Source organism: Populus euphratica, unplaced genomic scaffold (assembly GCF_000495115.2).
Source record: "Populus euphratica unplaced genomic scaffold, PopEup_1.0 scaffold26.1, whole genome shotgun sequence".
Taxonomy (NCBI): Eukaryota; Viridiplantae; Streptophyta; class Magnoliopsida; order Malpighiales; family Salicaceae; genus Populus; species Populus euphratica.
Window position 1 is genome coordinate 1,072,286 of NW_011499896.1, and position 21,200 is coordinate 1,093,485.

Genomic DNA, 21,200 nt, shown 5'->3' on the forward strand with positions numbered 1-21,200 from the left:
ATGATCCTGACCACTAGAGTAATCTTATAAAAAAAAAATCAACTAAAAAAATAACAATTAATTAAGTTGAGGAAAAAATACAAAAAAAAATATCCAAAACAAATAAACAATGATAAAAAAAATAAAAATAAAAATTAATATAAAAAAATTAAAATTAAATATTTAAGGATGAAATTATGATATGAAAATTAAATTTAAGTAAATGATAATGATAAAATTAAAAAATTAAAAAAATATATAATAATAAAAAAATAAACAATAAATTTGATATACAAAATAAATAATAAAATACACTGGAACTGCATACACTGCACACCACGTAGAAGATGTCAGCACCGCTTATAAATACATCGTTTGACTGTAAAACTTCGTCAAATGCTTCACCCGAAGGATGTCAACAGTGTCCACTTAGTGGCCTATACGTGTCATCAACATTTTCTTTTTATTAATTTTTATATCTCCTAATAGAAAGACCAAAGTTCCCCTTGTACCTCCCCAGTATAACAAAAAAGCCAAGTTTAAAAGACAAAAAGCCTCTCCAAGGAAGCTTTAATTTTTTATCCCGATGATATTTAAGGAATTTAACTTTATATTAAAAGTTGAGATTTTAAAAAACTCCTCTACGAACCTATTATTATATATAAAAAAATCTTAAAAATATCAAAATACCTCTGACTATTAATGAATAAAATTTTATTTTAAGAAATAATTTAGTTATTTTATCGTATATAAAATTTAAGAAAACAAAAATATCCCTCACCGAAAATCTTAAAATTTCTGATCAAGGACAATAAAATCATGTCATTGTACATGACAAACTTAAAAAGATATATATAGGCTACATTAATGTAGTAATGACAAATAATTCATTATAAAATAAATAAAATACCCTAAATAATTAGATATTTAATTGATTTTAATAATAACAAAATAGAAAAAATTATGAACCATCCACAGTATTTTTACCACCGCGCATTTTAGTTGTACTTATAATTATAATAATTGTTGTCAACGCAATTTTGAGTTGGCACTTTTATCATGATTTATGATTTTGAGATGGAAATGCATATACATAGACCTTGTACGTTATTAATAAAAAATTAAAGTAGATTAATCTATTTATATCTTCTAGTTATATGTCATGAATGAGTTGATAATCAATGGAAAAATTTCTCCCCAGATCTATTACTATTTATAATTTATAATTGGTTAGGAATATATTTTTGTTTTTCAAAGGAAATCATGAGTTTTATGAAGCAACACACTTTAAAATAATATTTGATATTATAATAGTAATTGTTTTTTAAAGTGAATTTTATTTAAAGATATATTTAAATAATAATTTTTAATTTATTTTTCATATTAGCACGTAAAAATAATTTTTTTAAAAAATTATTTAAAAAGAAAAACACGATGTAACTATAAAAACAAATAGACTTTAACTCTATATTGTCCCCAACCCACCTTGTATATATCTTTTAAAGTAGTGTTTGATTTATAGGTAACATGAAGTGAATTAACTTAAAAACTCAAATTATTTCAAGTTCATATCATTTAAAATTTTTGAAAAATTCTTAAAATTGGCATTTTTATTAGATAGATGATCCTTGCTATATCACAAATCAACCTAAAAAAGATATAAATATTTTTTTTAAAAAATATAATATTCGAGTAATTGGTTCGAATGAGTTTAATAAATTCATTTAATTTAATGATATCATTAAAAAATAAAATATTGAGAGCAAATAAAATAAAAAAACAATGATGTAATATAAAAGATGAACGCTTGTCAATATTATAGAAATATACCTTCACAATATTCTCAAAATATTTCAATAATCTTATTTGTTAACAAAGTAAAAATTAAATAAAAGTAGGATAATTGCATAAATAAAAAAAATGAAAAGTAATGAGTGTTAAAATTGCATTACCATTAACTTTTTAAATCATGACCTAAATTATAAGGCTGAAAGCATTGTACATTAAAGAAATTGCGAGGATTAAAATCACAACAAAAAAACACACAAAAAAATTACAAGAAAAATAATGAGTTAAAATTGCATTAAAAAATAAATCAAAAGGCAAAAAAAAAATTCTAAACTTGAGAGTTAAATTGAAAAGAATAAAAACATTAACCAAGGAATAAAAATGAAGAGAACAAAAACAAACAAAAAAAAAAACACTATAAACTTGGATTGAACGGTGAGATTAAAAATAATAAAACTTTCATAAAAGGTTTAGGGGAAAAAATAAAAAAAAATTATAAAAATAAGCATCAAATCTTAAACGTCAAAATATAATAAAAAATAATATATAATTTTTTTCAATTTGTTTTTTTACACTAAAAAAACTTCTAGATGTAAATATAAAAACTTATGCACGTGTCTAATTAAGTAAATAAATAGTCATTGTGTAAGGAAATAAAAAAATCATCAATAATAAAAAAAATTAAGAAAACCAAGTGAAAAATAAAGATCAAAATATCTAATATCACAATACAGATAATTTACCTAGTTTTATTTAATGGGTTCTTCTATAAAAATAAATTTGTAATAGAAAAATAAATAAAATTTGTAATAAAAACTGACACATATATAAAATTTATTGAATTAAAAAATGATGCAAGGCTGCACATATTAAAAATCTTATAAAAAAGCTAATATTAAAAAAACAAATTTAATTTATATAAAATTAAGAAAAAAACATACATGAATCATGCGTGCTTCTTTAAAAATTAAACACATTCAATATTATTTAAAAATATTCACAATCTAATTAAAACACAAACCCAAAATTTATTTAAAAAAATTCACATAAATAATGCATTATTTTTTTCAAAACAAAATCTAGCCACTGCGATGGCTGGAAAAACACAATCCTTTATTTTTTACTCGTAAAACTTATTTTCAATTTATTTTTGCTTCAAAATACCAAGAAAGCACCTTAGAGACATTGTTGAGTGAATTCATAACTACCAAAAACTCAATAAATCACCCCAAAACCCAAAATCCACTTGAAAACAAAAAATCTTCCCGAAGTTCATATTTTTTTAGGTGTTTTAAGGTAAAAAAAAAATACTTTAAAGTAACCCCTTCATCATATGGAACCTTTTAATACAAAAATCAATTGTTTTGGTGACCGTATTCTTCTCCAACGACTATTTTTTTCTTTAAGCTAGAATTCGACGACACCCTTTATTTCCTCCTACTAAAAAAAGATTGAAAAAAAATAAAATTAACTATCAAAATATATATATTTTAAATTAAAGGGACTCGTCACTTAACATTTTTAAAGGATATGCAATTAAAATAAATGTGTTAACAAAAGTTTTGACCTGCCTTTTATGTTACTCTAGCTTTACTTGAGTTCCTTAGTTTTTAATTCAAATATCCCTCCTAAAAAATATTCAATTGAGAGCTAATTTCAGCTCAAAAATACAAAATGTGAAAATTACAAAATATATATATATATATATATATATATATATATACTACTCCCATCCATAATGTACTGTGAGAGAGTGAGAGTGCAGTAATTCCAAAAACTGACCTCTTATGATATATGTATGATAATAATTGGCACTTCTATTTTGAAATATAGATAACAATAGAGAAATTTATTTTGACCCTTCCAATATTTAAATACGAAAGTACTTTGTTTTTATCATTTTAAAAATTATACTTTACATACTGAATAGCATATTTAAAACTTAATAGAAATACTAAAATATTTTTGACTTTTTACTCTCTTTGTTTTTTCCTTTTCCTTCCTCACAGCACCCTCTGTAACTTAATTTTATTCAATATATATATTTTTTTATATCGGCAATTGGTAGTTGGGAGTGTTTTAGATCGGGCTGTCGTTGTGTTTCTTTTCCTTTTTATTAATTAGCTGATCCTTTTTCTCCTTTTCCCTTCTCTTTCTTCTCTTTCATCCTTTATCGCCATCACCACCACCCACGGCCTATGCCATAGCCACCCCTCCCCTTGCCGGCAGCAGCACCCTTCTATTTTCCATAACCACAAACGTCCAAGCCACAAAGCTCTTTTCCTCTCTGTCTGAAGACCTCACCATGCAACCCATCCTCCAGGGCATACCAACAGTGGTAGCAACATTAGCAAATAATTAAGTCCTCTTTTTCCACGTCGAAACCCAACCTCTAGCACTTGCAACCACGCCACCTGACAATGGCCATCGCCGCCAATCAAAGGCCCTGATTATCCAGCCACCATCACACCCTTACCCATCTATCTTCTAAGTGAAAAAGCCAATGTGAATAATAATGCTTCCTCGAACTTCACCAAAAAAACAACCCAGCTTACAATGATTTGATTGATTGAAGAGATACTGGGGAATTTTCTGCAACATATTCTCCGATCCTGATGACTGAGTTCCCACAAATCCATGAGATAAAAGACCATCTGATTGAGTTTTCATAGATGCAATGCGATAAAAGATAACTCTAAAAAAATTTTCATTTTGGCAATTCATTTTCGTCCTCAAAATTTTATTTTGAGAAATTTAATCCTAATTAAAAGGCTAATTAATTTAGAATTTTTAGGAAAGAATGGAATTAAAAGAATTAGAATTAAAATTAAATAGACACCAAACATTGATGACATGGCACAAATTATATGAAAAATACACTTGGATTCTTAAATTTTAAAAATAAAATATATTATATAATTTAGACCCCTTAAAATTTAATAAAATCAATTTAAGTATAAAAATTTATTTATATTGTTTTTTAATCTATGGTTAAAAAGAGAAGAAAGAAAAGAATCGTTGAATTCCAGTAATAAAAAAAAAATCATTGTTTAAGTTATTTTTAATCAACAAAATGTGTTTTTTGGTATTTTAAGTTGATAGATTGGTTTGTGAGATTTTAAATTTTCAATAATGTTAATAAAGTGTTTTTAGATATAAATAAATTGAAAATTAGGTTTTTTTAACAAAAAAAATATTGTCCATATTTTACACCCAGCATATTAGTGGTTATAATTTGAGTTTATAGACGATATGTCATCTGTCTTGACATGACATGTAATGTGAAATCAATAATTTTTTTAAAAATAAATATAAGTGGTTATCAAATCCTTTAAAATATTTTAAAATAAAACCATTATACAAACTTGAGCTTGAAGGTCCACCTACATGTGTCAGCCTATGGCCTTGCATGCCTGAGTTTTTTTTAGCTATCTTTTGTATTTTTTAAATTATATATATTAGGTGTATATTTAAGATAAAAAAATATTTTATCTAGTTGATTCCTTAACTTGAATCACAAATTTAATAAGTTAGGCTATAATATCCGGCCTATTTGTTTTTATTTATACCTTTCTTTAATGTTTTTTTGTAAAATAATTTTTAAATTTATGTTTCAATTGTTATCATTCACTTATGATTTTTTTTTTAATCTTTTTTATAGATATTTTTAAAAACACTATTTTGTGTGTATTTAATTTTTGAAGAGATTTTTTTGATTTTTTTCATAATTTTTTTTTATCTTTTGCATAGATGAATTTATTTTTTATGATAAAAAAATTATTTTTAGATAATATTTTTGATATATACAACCTCGTATAATTTTTTTAACCTTTTACTTTACTCAATCAATTTAGTGTGTTTCTATTTTCATTATAGTTTGATCAAATAAAAAATTAATAATTTTTTTTAATAAATATAACAAGATAAATATTTTATTTTGCAAATTAATCTATACCTGTTTCTTGATTTTTTCAGTTTTATTTTCAGTTATTATTGATGACTTATTTATTTATTTATTTATTAACACATAATACAGTGAACCATGGCTAAAGCACGGGTCCCAACTACCAACAGCGGTAAACAAAACGGGGACCAAAAAACCTACTGTAGAAAACGAAAAATGTGCACGCCTCTCCCCGCTCTGCTACATTGGACTCATCCTCGTAATCTCCATTCATGTCCTGTTATATGGGAGGGTCGACCAAATATAAATACAAGTTTTTTCAACATCTTTTATAATTAAAATTTTTATTCATAATTAAAAATTATATGTATTAATAAATAAAAAATAAAAAGTAATGACTAAAAATAGTATTCAAGATTACATATATTAAAAATGTTATTTGAAAGTAATTTTTTTATTTTAAAAAATAAAATTCATCTATACAAAAAACAAAAATAATTATAGATGAATAAGAATTTTTTTTAAATTTAAATTTATAATAATAAAAATAACTATCATTTAAAACATGCTCTCTAAACAAAATAGAAGATGGAAAAGATAGTAATCTAAATATTAAAAAAATTACTTTTTAAAAAAAAATAAAAAAATATCAAAAGCCATGCATTGATGAGCTTGACCCATTTTGTCAAGGCCCATAAGCAGGTCCATGTTGGTAAGTCTGCGATACTAGATCTTTGTATTTTTTTTTATTACAACGGGGCAGGATGACATTTTGTATATTCTATTTTTTTAAAAAAATATTAGGTGATGCATCATCTAATTTATCCAAGTTTCGACTATTATAATACCGAAAAATCAAACGTTAAATTATTTTTACCAAAAAAACTTGTTTTTTATTTTAATTTTTTACTCAAAATATCTTAAGAATAATGATAAACCTATCAATGACTTAAAAAAATTGAATAATCATCCAAAAAACTAAAAATCAAAGTGAGTTTAGATTTTTTTTCAAGAACTAAGGTAAAAAAATATCTAATTTGAATTCTTTTTATTAAATAGAACCATTTGACATAAATATTAACTGTTTTGATAACCTAAATTGATGTTAAAGATATTTTTCTTTCTATATTGTTGGTAATTTCTCTCTCTCTTCTTTCTCAAATAAAAACTAAAAAATAACAAAAATAAAATTTTATATTACAATTGAATTTGATAAAAAATCGAAGCTATAGAATTTATATTATTTTTAAAGTGAGAGGATCAAAATATATATTTCTTTGTAAACTTATGGCACCATTCATATTTTTTTTATTTTAATCTATATTTTTCCAATTTTACCATTAATTAAAAAAATAAAAAATAATTGATATTAAATTAAAATCATATCACATAAAATAAAATTTCAAGTAACAAAATGAATTGTTAAAAAATAAATAATGTCATCCACCGGGTTTTATAAAAAGATGAACGGTGCCGGCTGTACAGTTACTGACCCGACGCGTTCTAGTTAGATTTCAAGTTTTTAGTATTAGCGAAGTAGCAGCCTAATCTCTCTTAAACTTGGGCTGAGAATCCCGAGGATCTCTTGATTTGTCTCTTTCTTCTATTTCAATTCACAGCACAGCGCAGACCCACAAGGACTTGATCAAATGACACCATATCCATATCCAGGTAGCTAGGATTGCCCTTTAGCTGGGTTAACTTCAAGAAGAATGACGAGCAATTTAAGATCAATGCACGCATTGCATTTAGCTATTTTTGAAAACATTTTCCAAATTACTACTGGAGAAATTTCAGATTGAATTGACTTTAAGACTCGGAACAGTGAATAAAGCTTGGATGCTAGTGCCCACGACCAGAAGTCACCACCACAGGCAGGCAAATAGAATAGCGACAAAAAAAGAAAAGTTATCGTTGAAAACGAAACGTGTGAAAGATGGATAACTCCCATCGTCCCATCCCGTCTCCTCCATCTTCAAAACCACCCCTTGAGTTCTTCTCCTCTTCTACAACAGCCATCACCACCACTACCAAAATAGTAAAGGCTACAGCCACCAGCTAGCTGGGCATGTGAAGGTGGACGTGGTGTGGTCAGCGAAAATATAAATATATCAGCAAAATATCCTTCGGAAGGTGGCTCAGAATCCCTGGATTTAAGACCTCAAACACGATTTTGTTTTTGTTTATCAAGGTAAGTCCAGCTTCCATTCATGGTGTCATTTGTTTTTTTCTCTGATACCCTCACTCTCTTCAACCCCAACCCAGTACAAAACCAAACCCCGCCCTTTTCATCGCTACCCCATTTTTTATTTTCGCTGTTAATTTTTGGAATTAATTTTCTCATGGGAAATGAATTTTTATTTTTTGGGCATGTAGACGAGGGCGAGGGTGATGATATCAACTTGAAAAGCCAGCCTGTCAAAGCGTGGAAATCATTGCAAAATATTTTTTTAAAATAAAAAATAGCCGCATCTGCATCCGTGGGAGAATAGTAATTTATATTAAATTAAATAAACTTTAATAAAGGAAGTAAAAGAAAAAATTAACTTCTCTACGGGGACTATTAAAAAAGAATTATAAATACAAATTAATTAATCTTATTTATATAGTAGGAGAGATGCAGGCTCCGGTGTTAAACAGCAAATTCGTTGGAAGTCGAGTTCCCTTCTTGTTTCTGAATAATAAAAAATCACCGGACAGAAGAATCACCTCCATCTCTACCTCCTGTGGTTGTTCCATTTGGAATAATTATCACTACAAGAGGAGTGCTCGGATGGCGACGGATAATAAGCTGAGGCACGTGACATCAATGCTGGAGGTGCCGTCTGGAGCCGGCAAGATTTCTGCCCTCCACGCCGTCATATTAGGAGAAGCACTTGCTTCTGAAGAGAATGATCTTGTCTTTCCTAGCGATGATTTCGCTCGTCAAGCTCATGTTTCCTCTCCTCAACAGTACTTGGAGATGTACAAAAGGTCCGTTGAAGATCCGGCTGGTTTTTGGTCCGATATTGCTTCTCAGTTCTATTGGAAAAAGAAATGGGATCAACCTGCTTGCTCTGAGAATTTTGACTTTCGCAAAGGCAATATCAGTATTCAGGTTTTTCTTTTTCATCTTTTTCATCTTTATCTCCACCTTTTTACTTTCTTTTACACACACACACTCACACACACGCAAACACTTCTTTATATGGTGATCTAGTTAATTAATAGCCAATTTGAGCAACTTTTTGTGCAATTGAATATAGTTTTTAGAGCTGTATTTATTTTAATTGTAGTAATTATTATGAATAAGAATTCATTCAACCATGAGGTCTCAGATTTGAGTCTCGTCACTAGTTCCTTGTGGCATATCTAAGTCCGAATAGCTCCACTGGTATCTGAAGCTTCGGCTAAATGTGGGTGCGAAAGGCTTAATTTTTTTTTTTTAATTGAGGGTGTGGTTAGCTTATTTGCACACCCATTAACGACAGTAATTTATTGTAATTGCGCAGTGGTTCAAGGGAGGCTTGACCAACATTTGCTACAACTGCTTAGACAGAAATATTGAATCAGGAAATGCTGATAAGATTGCCATTTATTGGGAAGGCAATGATCCTGGTTTTGAAGACAGTTTAACCTACTCCCAGCTCCTCGACAGAGTTTGCCAGGTCTTTCTTTTTTTTAAAAAAAAAAACGAAAGGATATAGATATAGCCTCTGTATGTTGGTCACTTAGTTGAATTTTGTAGCCCTTCTTATCCTGTATTATCTTGTTTTATCTGTAGCTATCAAATTACTTGGAAGATGTTGGTGTTAAGAAGGGCGATGCTGTTGTTATTTATTTACCAATGCTCATGGAGCTCCCCATTGCCATGCTTGCTTGTGCCCGTATTGGTGCTGTTCACTCGGTACAGCTGCTACGACTTGTTCTTCTCATCAGTCTGCTCTCTAAATAAATAAATACCTCTTACCCTTTTTCTTTTTTTCTTTTCCCATTAGGTTGTATTTGCAGGATTTTCTTCAGAATCTCTTGCTCAGAGAATCGTAGACTGCAAACCAAAAGTTGTGATTACTTGTAATGCTGTCAAAAGAGGTGCCAAGGCTATACACCTTAAAGACATTGTTGATGCCGCCTTTGCTGAATCTGCAAAAAATGGAATATCTGTAGGTATGCATGCATGTAAATTAATTAATGGCCATGTCTCTGCGAATTCAATTTTGGTTACTATAATGTATGTGTTATATCATGAGAAACTTCACTTTTTGTGCGTTCCAAACTGGATAGAAGGTCATACTTCTCATATTATTCTTTCTTTCCTTCTTTTTTCAACTCTACAGATGTATGCCTAACTTATGAAAACCAAAATGCCATGAAGAGGGAAGGCACTAAATGGCAGGAGGGAAGAGATGTCTGGTGGCAGGTTAGTTTTCTCATATTCTAATATAAGAACTTCAACTTGCCACTTAACTTTAACATGTGATAAATCAATAGAGCATGGCTGTGAGGCTGAATGATTGATTCAATGTATACTACCCCTGTCTGAGTAGGAAAGGGTAGTTTATACTCCACCAGTTGATAATAATTGAATATACAAAGTTCTCTTCTTCTTCTTTTTTCCCATGGTAAAATGAATGGAGATATTTTTATTGAGAAAAGAAGTCAGCAGAGTGGCCATACAATGTTGTTTTTTCTTGGAAATGATTCATCTTCAGGACTTTGTCCCCAAGTATCCTACTACTTGTGAGGTGGAGTGGGTTGATGCAGAGGATCCCCTTTTTCTGCTATATACTAGTGGAAGCACAGGAAAGCCAAAGGTAATGAAATTCTTTGGTTAGACCAAGGCTCTCCTTTTCTTGTTTCTTTGCTTTTCTAAAATAAATGGTTTCCAAGGGAGTTCTTCATACAACGGGAGGATACATGGTTTACTCTGCAACAACATTCAAGTATGCTTTTGATTACAAACCATCTGACATCTACTGGTATCCATGAAACTAAGATCTGTCTTGTTGTTTCTTTCACTTCCTCTGTTTGAAGTGGCTCCTTAACCTGTTCAATTTTTATTTTTGAATTTTTTCTTGTCATTAGGTGCACAGCTGATTGTGGTTGGATCACCGGGCATAGCTATGTGACTTACGGACCCATGCTTAATGGAGCATCTGTTGTCGTATTTGAAGGGGTAACTTATTTTGAACTTACAGTCTGGAAAGTTCTCATTTATATTTTTTCTTTTAATCAGAGAACTGAGTTAACAACCCAGAAACTTCATAGGTAAATCTGTGTAAACTTCTCACAATTTGAAATTCTATGACAGAAAATTTTGAATATAAACTCACGATCTTGGTATGGCGGACTAGGTTTCTATAGAGGAAAGCAAACTGGGCATGTGTTTTAAAGTCTATTTTTCATGTGAATACATTATCTCACAGATCAAAATTTCTGAAAAAACTGTAAAAAACAGAATTAAAATTGAGTCTGTTAGTAGAATATTGACTGAAATTTTATTTGGTGGAAGATTCTAATAATTTAACTGAATATGGTGCTTGTGGAAGAAAATTAAGATATGCAATTATGTGGAAGCTATGTTTCTTTAAACATGGTCAAACTACTTTCTCCCTACCAGTATCAGCTTTCAATTCCAGTTATATGGCGTGACCTTCTTGGATTTGTAGAAATTTCATTTTTATAAAATGTATCTGCATGTCCTGCAGACTCCAACTTATCCTGATGCTGGGCGATGTTGGGATATTGTTGACAAATTTAAGGTGACAATATTCTACACTGCCCCTACCCTGGTGCGCTCCCTGATGCGTGAGAGTGATGAGGCAAGATATCCACTACATTGCATATAATTTGTCAGTAAAGGCATTAATAAAGTTTATGAAAAGTAGGATGGTGTTATTCCCACTCCATTATCTTACATTATTCTAGTATATTTATTTTTTCTCCTGTTTTCTATTGTGCATATCCATGTTTAGTTTGTTCTAAAAAGAAATTGTGGACATGCAACATTATTTTTTATTTGTTATAGAATATATTGTTTCTTAGTATAGCTTGTTTTTCTTAGTTCTATCGACACAAAAAAAAAAAAAAATTGTTACAAAAGAAATGTGTTAGTAATTTATCTTAGTGCTAACAAAATTGGTTTGGGGAATTTATGATTGCCAATCAAGATAAGATTAAAATTTAACAATGCCTTTTGAAAGCCATGTGGTTGTTTTTTCATTTCCTATTTGCAAATTTGTTTGATATATGTTCATAGTTGCTCTTAACATGAGTCTCATTCCTTCTGAGCTCTGTTGTCCTGGTAAATGTAATTAACCAAAAAAAATAAAAATAAAGGTTGCATGAGAAGGATCTGAAATTTTCAGTGGCTGTGAATGGATTGTACTTCAGTACTTCATTCGATCATGGGGGTGCTCTGGTTATATTATCTAGCAAATTATTATTGAAGTTACATTTTTTTTCAAGTTTATATTTATGGTGCTTTTATTTTTAAGTTTATATTTATGCTATCGATTTTACATGCAAGAGCACACATGCATGGTTAAAGGAGCTCTTCAAGCAAGTATTGTGAATTGTGAATGACATGTTAATCTCAACTATTGTTGGTAATGCAGCATGTTACTCGCTCTTCACGCAAGTCCTTACGTGTCCTTGGAAGTGTAGGCGAGCCCATTAACCCAAGTGCATGGAGGTTTTTTGCTATATTAACTTTTTCTTGATCTGGAAACTGGTCTTTAGTTTAGAAAGAATTCTTAATGCATTTCTGTTTCTTACAGGTGGTTTTTCAATGTAGTTGGAGGCTCACGGTGCCCTATATCTGACACTTGGTGGCAAACTGAAACTGGTGGTGTCATGGTATTTTTGTATATTCTTTTTATTTGCTATTGGTGCAATGCCATCATTTCCCAATTGTAATTGTACTATAATTGTTATTCATGGCTACCAGAAATTTCACAGAACTTCTATTTCTCTTTGTATTTTCTAGAAGTCTTTTATCGTGACTTCACCATTGGAATATATTAATAATTGTATCTGTGGCTGCCCGTTAGATTACTCCACTACCAGGTGCCTGGCCACAGAAGCCTGGTTCTGCTACTTTCCCTTTCTTTGGTGTTCAGGTTTTTATGCAATCAAACATCTTATCCATTTTTCATTTAATATCTTCCCCTGGTCTATGCCTCCCCACCCTTCATCAATCTTCTTCTGTTTCAATTGTAGCCCGTCATTGTTGATGAGAAGGGTGTTGAGATTGAAGGAGAGTGCAGTGGGTATTTGTGTGTAAAAAGTTCATGGCCTGGTGCATTCCGAACTCTTTATGGGGATCATGAACGATATGAAACCACGTATTTCAAGCCTTTTGCTGGCTATTATTTTACTGGTGACGGCTGTAGCAGGGTTTCTAAAATCTCAATGACATTTCCATTTTATGTGTACTTAATTTTGGATTTTGATGGTGTCCATAACGGCTTAACCTTGAAGCTTTGTTTCCATTGTTATCTGGGATCTAAGAATGGCCAAAAAACTACTGATGGCTTACATCCATGTTGCAGGGACAAAGATGGATACCACTGGCTAACTGGAAGAGTTGATGATGTCATCAATGTGAGGTATGTTTTGGGTCTCAATCCTTTCCTTTTCTCTCTTTTTTTTTCCTGCACATATTCCAGCGAAGTTTAAATAAATTCAGTGACTTGAACACTTTTCAAGGAAGTACAGTGACCACCCCCCCTCCCTGTAGTTGAAATTTGCATTATTTCTTCTATGGTTGCAAGTGTGCAATTCTTTTCATTGTCACCTTGATAATATGTGCAGTGGTCATCGTATTGGAACTGCTGAAGTTGAATCTGCTCTTGTTTCACATCCAAAATGTGCAGAAGCTGCTGTGGTTGGTGTTGAGCATGAGGTATGCAATGTCCCCATGTTTTTGAGAGAACTGTTAAAAATTTCTTTCTGCAGTATTTCTAAACCTCGTTATCTTTCTGTTGTTAGGTTAAAGGACAGGGGATTTATGCCTTTGTTACCCTTGTGGATGGTGAACCTTACAGTGAAGAACTTCGGAAAAGTCTTGTACTCACAGTGCGGAAGCAGGTCTGTATTCAATAGAGCAGCTTGACCAGCTTTTTAAACATATTATGCTTGCTCATTAGTGCAATCGACATGTGGTGTTTTCTCACATTTTCAAAGTTGCATCTTTTAGATTTAGTATCCTTTTCATGCTGGACCTTACTCTACTGTGCAAAAAAAAAAAGGAGGCCCTTGAAATCATGTAAAGAGGTCTTTTGTGCATACATGGTGAAAATTTCTTGTCTGATACCCCCTCATCTGACGTGTTTAGTTTTGTCAAGCCTAATACATATCAGATTCCTTTCATCTGTTTGGCTGGCTTATTTGGAGTGATTTTAAGCCATAACAATCTTTAATTGATAGAAGGAGGGTGTTGCGTAAAAATACATGTTTTCTATTGGTTGCACTGGCTGGAGCCTTATAGTTCCATCTTTCAGATAGGAGCATTTGCAGCACCTGATAAAATTCACTGGGCGCCTGGCCTTCCAAAGACAAGGAGTGGAAAGATAATGAGGAGAATTTTGAGGAAAATTGCTTCCAAGCAGTTAGATGAAGTCGGAGACACCAGCACACTTGCTGAACCACATGTGGTGGAGCAACTTATAGAACTTGCTGATTGCTGAATTTCCTAACTCGCAGCATGGGAGGTCACTGCTGCAAGTTATATTAGAGGCTCTCTCCAAACCCTAATTAACCATGACAGTTGCTCCAGTTCAATAAAATTCCTAGTATCCATATTTCATTTATATGAGGGAACTCCCATTGCTTCTGCCAACATGCCATGTTCATCGTACACGAGTGATTCCAATTGTTTATTGTTTGTCCATGTAATGCGTACAACTTTGGCTGCTTCTTTCTGATGCAACGTATGAATTAGCAGTTTTTGATCCTCGGATTGCATTCTCATTCTTGTTTGAACACGAGGATTTTTTCCTACACGCTTCATGGTTTTAGCAACACCAATTTGTTGTCTGGTCGGAGAATCACAGGAGGAACTGCAATAAACATGCAGTTGAGTCATGAAGGTGTGGCTGAGGCAACCACACTGTTTTCTGGTTTCTACTTCTTGCGTAAATAAATAGCTAGTTGTATTTACTGTTCAAAATTATTTGAAAATATATAAAAAAATAAATTTTTGAAAAACACAGCTATTAGCGTTTAGTTTAATTTGCTTCTAAAAATTTTGTTGCACGGAAAACTTCATTGGAGACTTCATTGAAATGCCAAAACCTCGGCCTCCCTTATGGTACTCTTCCACTTCCTTGAACTTCCAAATCCACAAGCTCCACAACTGACGTAATCCTGCCTCTCTTGAATGGTTTGGACAAAAAAAATATAATCAAATTTCAATGGCTTAGTTTCTATCTTGCAGAAGAAGCTTGGCATGCTCCGATTTTCTTTCCGACACAAGCTGCGGCTGAACATTCAATTTCAGGAGCTCACTTTGGAAGCCACCCGTCGCTAGGAAGCAGAAGTTTTGGCATGTATAGCTGCATCAGGCAACCCCCTTGCTCCTTCAAGGAAACGTCTCATTTTATGAACGTGATGGAACACGTTGAAATTGTAAACTTAAGGCGATCAGTAACAAACTCCATGAATGCAAGCATCCAGATCAATGCCGTCAGTAGAAAGAAGCTTCGACTTAACCGAATCCAGCACGAGGAGAGAACAAAAGGCTAGAGAACTGCAAATCATCACTAGGAAAGTACCCTCAAATGCGAGAAGCCTCAACTTAACACTGGAATCTGACAAACAAAAAGGTGCAAAATTGCAAGATGCCACGAGACTATAACTAACATAAAGTTGCATGATATGCCATGGCTGGCTAGCTGTCCGCATCCCATCAACAACACTAATTGCACAAAAACAGCAAGCAAACAATTAGACAATTCTTTTGTTCTATGGTAAAATCGTGATTGTGAGATCCTCATGGAATAGTTTGACACATTGCAAGGATTCACGATCACAAAGAGGAAAGAAAGAAACGAGGAGAAGAAAATGGAAACTGTTGGTCAACCGTAACAACCCAAAATATCTGATGATGAACAGCTGAATATGCAATTATTTAAGCAGAAAAATCTTGTAATGTTTTGATCAAATCACGGGCACCACCAGTCACAAAGGCCCACCGAACTTGACAAAAGCTTTCACAGTCCTGTGATAACGAACTCATGAATTCCTAATCGGAATCCTCATAAACTTCTCCATCGGACAACTCATCAAATGATCGCATGTCAAGCTGGTAGCGAAGAATACCGCCAATTCCACCAAACCCCCTGCAAAACTGCGATCCCTCTTGTGACTTATTGGTGACGAATTCAAGTGTACAACCAAATCGCTTGTACTCATTGGCAAACCACTCAAGCAAGGGCATCTTCTCCTGAACCTCCAACTCTGCAGCAGTGGCTGAATCCCGAAAGTTATTCTGATCAGCCTCTTGCTCCTTGTTCAAGTGCTTTATGATAATTTCTCCTGTAGCACTGTTTTTCAGTGTGTACCTATTGATATCTAGATTTTCCCACACGATAAGGATTTCGACAGCACCCATTTCCAGAGCCTTCAATGTATCATCAACACCGAAGACATACTTCCCGGTATCCTGGCTGATCTCCTCAAAGTATTTCCCTATCAAACGTTTTTCCTGTATAAACTTCACATTTGATAAAATCTCAGCTGACAGCTCAATAGCTTGGTTGAAACCATTTTCTCCACCATATGAAACATCAACCACATTCAATATCTTGGCTTGCAACCGTGGGTCAAACATATCTGACTGGCTGAGCTCAGTCTTGAAGTCCGCTGAACCAGCTAGTATCAACCCAGCAACATTGGGCTGACTGGTAGCAGGATTAATGAAGAACTGGGTGGCAAGCTCTGCAGTTTTCCTGACGTAGTTGTGCCGTTTTTCCATCCGAAGTCGAGCAAACCGCAGAGCAGACTGCCCTCCTCTCCCGTGCTTCTTTGGCAAATCAACAGTAAATTTATGGAGCACTTCTCGCGTGTTTCCACTCAATGTCCCAAATAAGGTGCCGTTCCCATCCATGACAATAAAACCAAACTTGTCATCAGACTCTAAGAGTTCATTGAGTGCTTCTGTGTGAAACTTGTTGTCACAGAGGTACAATGATGCATTTATAGGTTTGAAAGGTTCAAAATCAATTGTCACCTTCTTCTCTTTTCCATCTTCAGTAACAATTGTTCCCGTATAAAGCACCAGCCCATTCGGCGGAACCTTGTTATAAAGCTTCAGCCTCTGCTGAGCAGATGTAATGGCACCCAAGACAGACTGGCGGTTGACCCTGCTTTTAATGTTTGAAGCAGTTCCAAATTCATCACCTAACATCTTTGTGACTCGAGATATTTGATCACGAGGAGGCATTATAAGAGATATCATGCTCGTGCCATTACCCCTTGCAGACTCCAATGCCTTAATCAACTTTTTGATTTTCCATATCTCAATATTCTTATCCGATTCATGACCATCAGCCATGTTGATTAACTATAGACCGAAAAAAACTATATGGTTACCCTGCATAGATACAAACCAACTCCGCATAAACAAGAAGATAAACCGTCCATCAGGAAAAAGACATAAATGAGCCCTTTGTAACAATACTTGTAGAACACGTAATGAATGTTATTTAAATTTTTCTGTGATCGATTTTCTTATACTATGAATGATGCGTTTTCTTTTCTATATGGCGAGAACTTTACACAGGATAGCTTGTACTCACGAAGCTGCATGCAGATTTTTGCAAGAATTTGCGAGAAAGTAAACATTACAAATCCAAGATCCACACTCAAAACACGTTCCTGTTTATCTTCCAAAATGCAATGTCACTCATGTTACGAATGATCACTTTCTCAACACGTATTCATAAATTAACTTGTGAAGTATTAGCATATAAGCACTTTGATTACAAAATAATATACAATGAGCACTTCTTTGGGTGTTTAAAAATTACATGAATCTGACAAGAAGCAATTCCCCAAAAAATTAGGCCAGCAAGTCACTTTCCCGGTATAGACAAATGAAAAATGGTGAGAAAATGAAAAACAAATATAGATTTCACATATCACTTTTCATCTGCATGGCTAACTAAAGAAAGAGGGGAGAAAAACAATACAACATACACTTAAAACGTTCTCTTATATTTTATTTGCTATCCATGGCTACCATATGCAAACAACTTTCACGGTTCAAAAAGTTCTAGCAGAATGCATTCCTTTATCACAGCAACATGTTGAGTTGGATCTAGCACCTTGAGTAACAATATGATCTAACTGATGATTACACCCATAGCTTCCATTAATAAAATAATGAAGCTAAAAACATTTACTGGGATACGAAAACTTCACATTGAAAGCTATAAGATGGTTGATGTTTGAATCTCCATTCCAAGAGGAAGAACATTGATGGTTAAACTTATACACTGATGCAAGAGCATACAGAAATGATGTTTCACGATAGGCCTTTCAAGAGAGAGGTGTCTGGCATAGCTAAGGCCAGGAAGAAAGACCTAGCTTGAGGTGGTGATAAAGTAATAAGTAAAAATAATAGTGCATAAGTAAATATTCTCATAAAGGGAGACGAATTACAGGTAAAGGTGAATTTATTGAGTGTTTTTCATATTGTCCTTTTTGTTGCTGGATATAAGGAAGAAAATAAAGAGAACCAGGCAACCTTCAAACTTACAGCTGTGGAGATAGTGTATTACAAAGAAAAGAAAAATAGCATTTTATCTAATATAAGATCAGATGGCGAGGGATCTGCTGGATAACGAAGCAATTACTGAGAAAACTAGCAATATTTTTTAAACCATAGCAAGCCTTCTAACAGTCGTGGCAGCTGAAAAATCGAATAAACTAAAAATTCTCAATAGTTTCATAAGATACCCACAAGGAGAAAATCCTATTTCACACATTCCATACAACAGAAACACAAAAGAAACAAGAAAGAGAAGGAAACGAAACAGTGTCAATACACTTTACTGCTATTGAAAAATATGACACCAGCATTTAGAGACGATGGCTTATCACTTCGGTGAGCAAAAACAGGAATCGCAAGAGAACCAAAACCATCCAAAAGCAAAGTCTCCATCTTGATGAAATATTTGGGCATCAAACAAACCAGAGCTGAGGTCATGAATAAGGTCAAAGCTAAGTTTTGACCCTTTCTCAAGACACGAATCAAGCACACAAGTGATGCAAAAACACAGATTGGAAGATGAAAATTATCACCAGATCTGCTTCCATAGTGTTGTGCTCTCTACTTGTAGAAAAAAGACATCCATTTTCAGACAAAAACATTAAAAATAAGAAGAAGAATAAAAGGCAGATGAAAAGAAGCTGAAACTCAAAATTACCTGTGAGAAGAAGAGCTCCCCTTCCTATGCAGGCGAAATGAGCTGCTTTGCTTACTACTCTGTAGTTACTCACTTGACTAGTCAAAGATGTTTCTTAGGGGCTAGGGCTTCCCTTTGCGCGTGCATGCTAAACCCCTCCCCTTTTTTTCTTTTGTCCGATCCCCATATTTCTTTTTTGTTTTTCAACCTTCATCTTTCTTTATGCTATTTTTTTATTCAACCTTTGTTTTATTAAGATCTTTTAGAAAATTGGAAGAAGCTCACATTTTTGATTGACCACCTGTAGAGAAAATCTGTCAACGCCTCATGCAAGACATCTTTGCCAGCACCAGCCCTCAATTTCCACCTCGCCGAGATGTACCAAGGATTACTTAGGAAAGGTTTTTTGTCCGAGAAAGAAGAAAAACTTGTCTGTGGATTCAGCCACCTCTAAAGAAGAATTGACTCTCAAGAAAGATCTTGGTCGCCCATATGATCTAAGTAGAAGATTTTCCCGTCATTAGCTTTTTCAACTAATGATAGTTTTTAATGCATAATCTCTAACCATAAACTAAAAGTGTGCGTGTGTAACTGTCTTTCTTGAACTAGTTCGGTCACCATCTTTGATGAAAACAACAGCAGCAGCAAAATGCAAGAGAAAAGGGACAAATGATGTGTATCGCCGGGGGATTGATTCGGTTTTGTGTTCTGCTCTTGCCAATTCAATTGTGCAAGGCAAATTCTCCATCCATATACATTAACAGGCTCTTTGTAATCTCACTGCACGCACTTCATACTTAATAAAGTTGGTTAAATTTGTAACTACTGAGTCTGAGTGGAATGCCTTAGGGGCAATATCATTTGCCATGCATTAGATTAATTTTTTTTTTTTTGGGATTGAATTTAATGGTTTGTATTGGTTGTCTAAACATGGACATCTTGTAATATCAAGAGAAAAATATTAGACTCAATTAGTATTTAATTTGACAAAATTAAATTAAATTAGATAATTAAAGAACTGAATACGGTATCAACCCATGTGTCATCGTATGAGAGAAGATGTTATATTCTAGCGAGGCATGCGACTTCATTCAATGTTAAAACGTCTTATTTGTAGAGTTTAAAATAGTTCAACACAAACTTTCTTGGGATGCGATACATGTTGACAGAAAAAAACCATTGTGGCTCTAGCATCCTTTTATATTTTTTTATCTTTTCTTTTTATTCTTTACGATTTCCACTTTGATTCTCTCCAAAATAGCAAGATGTCATGTCATTATATTTTATGTTATATTTGATCCTCATTCTTTTAATTATTATTTTTATTTTTTTTCAATATTTTTTATTTTATTTTTCAATATTGGATTGATTGGGGATTGAATTTTATAATTTTTTCTGATTTTTCTTTTATGGGACAATCCTAATCTCATAAGCAGTATAACAAGTTTGAAATGTTAACTAGGTTGAAAATCAGAATTCATGATTATTTTTTTTTTATTGAGTTATCTTAGTCTCATGTCTCGGGTATCGAGTTTAACAGATACATCTGAGTTGACATGAGTCTTTTTTGGGTTGTTTTTTTAAATTGAATACTTTTCTCTATCATCTTTTAATATTTAGTTGGTTTGGTAATTGAACTTTGTAATTTTATTTGATTTGATTTTTATAAGATCATCTCAATCACGAGACTTAAATAGTGAGTTTGACAGGTTGACTTAGATTGACTCGTGTCTTTTTTTTTCTTTCTACGAGGTTGTCCTATTTTTATAACCTTAGTTATGTATTTGCCATTTAAACTAGGATTGATTCAAGTTGTTATTTTTTAATTTGGTGTTTTTTTTTGTTTCAACATTAAAAATCATGTTGATTTGCCTTTTTTTTTTTTATTATTAAATGAATTAGAAATGTATTTTAAAATCTATTTAATTTCAATTTTGTTATTAAGTATAATTACAGAAATCTTTTCGGGGTCTTATTTTTTTAGAATATTAACAAATGTTTATTTTGTTCATGTCATTATGATCAACTTTTATTAATTTAGCTTATTTTATTGTCATTGATGTTTTTTTTTTTTTTATCAAACCAACTTATTAAATTTAGTTGGATCTATAACTCACATTACAAGTTTTTCTTATTTA

The 21,200-nt window shown here is 32.4% G+C and overlaps 2 protein-coding genes across 5 annotated transcripts; one reads left to right on the forward strand and one right to left on the reverse strand.

Moving 5' to 3' along the window:
• The first annotated feature begins 7,498 nt into the window (after window positions 1-7,498).
• Window positions 7,499-14,617, forward strand: ACS (acetyl-CoA synthetase). 4 transcript variants are annotated; one of them, XM_011035410.1, is made up of 18 exons: window positions 7,499-7,862; window positions 8,281-8,768; window positions 9,163-9,318; window positions 9,435-9,557; window positions 9,649-9,817; window positions 9,988-10,070; window positions 10,363-10,464; window positions 10,541-10,629; window positions 10,736-10,826; window positions 11,359-11,472; window positions 12,268-12,344; window positions 12,430-12,508; window positions 12,703-12,771; window positions 12,872-13,040; window positions 13,197-13,260; window positions 13,466-13,556; window positions 13,643-13,741; window positions 14,155-14,617. In XM_011035410.1, exons 2-18 carry the CDS (start codon window positions 8,289-8,291, stop codon window positions 14,338-14,340), a joined length of 2,241 nt encoding a protein of 746 aa, XP_011033712.1. In that variant the 5' UTR covers window positions 7,499-7,862; window positions 8,281-8,288; the 3' UTR covers window positions 14,341-14,617. The 4 variants fall into 4 exon arrangements, with proteins under 4 accessions (XP_011033712.1, XP_011033710.1, XP_011033709.1 ...); XM_011035408.1 differs by having other exon boundaries at window positions 7,505-7,862; window positions 8,048-8,768; window positions 12,872-13,048; window positions 13,205-13,260; XM_011035407.1 differs by having other exon boundaries at window positions 7,505-7,862; window positions 12,872-13,048; window positions 13,205-13,260.
• Window positions 14,618-15,463: 846 nt separating this feature from the next.
• LOC105132111 (eukaryotic peptide chain release factor subunit 1-3) lies at window positions 15,464-19,778 on the reverse strand. The gene is made up of 2 exons (XM_011035411.1): window positions 19,084-19,778; window positions 15,464-17,246 (listed from the first exon to the last, which is right to left on the reverse strand). Exon 2 carries the CDS (start codon window positions 17,205-17,207, stop codon window positions 15,897-15,899), a length of 1,311 nt encoding a protein of 436 aa, XP_011033713.1. The 5' UTR covers window positions 17,208-17,246; window positions 19,084-19,778; the 3' UTR covers window positions 15,464-15,896.
• Between the last annotated feature and the right edge of the window lie 1,422 nt (window positions 19,779-21,200).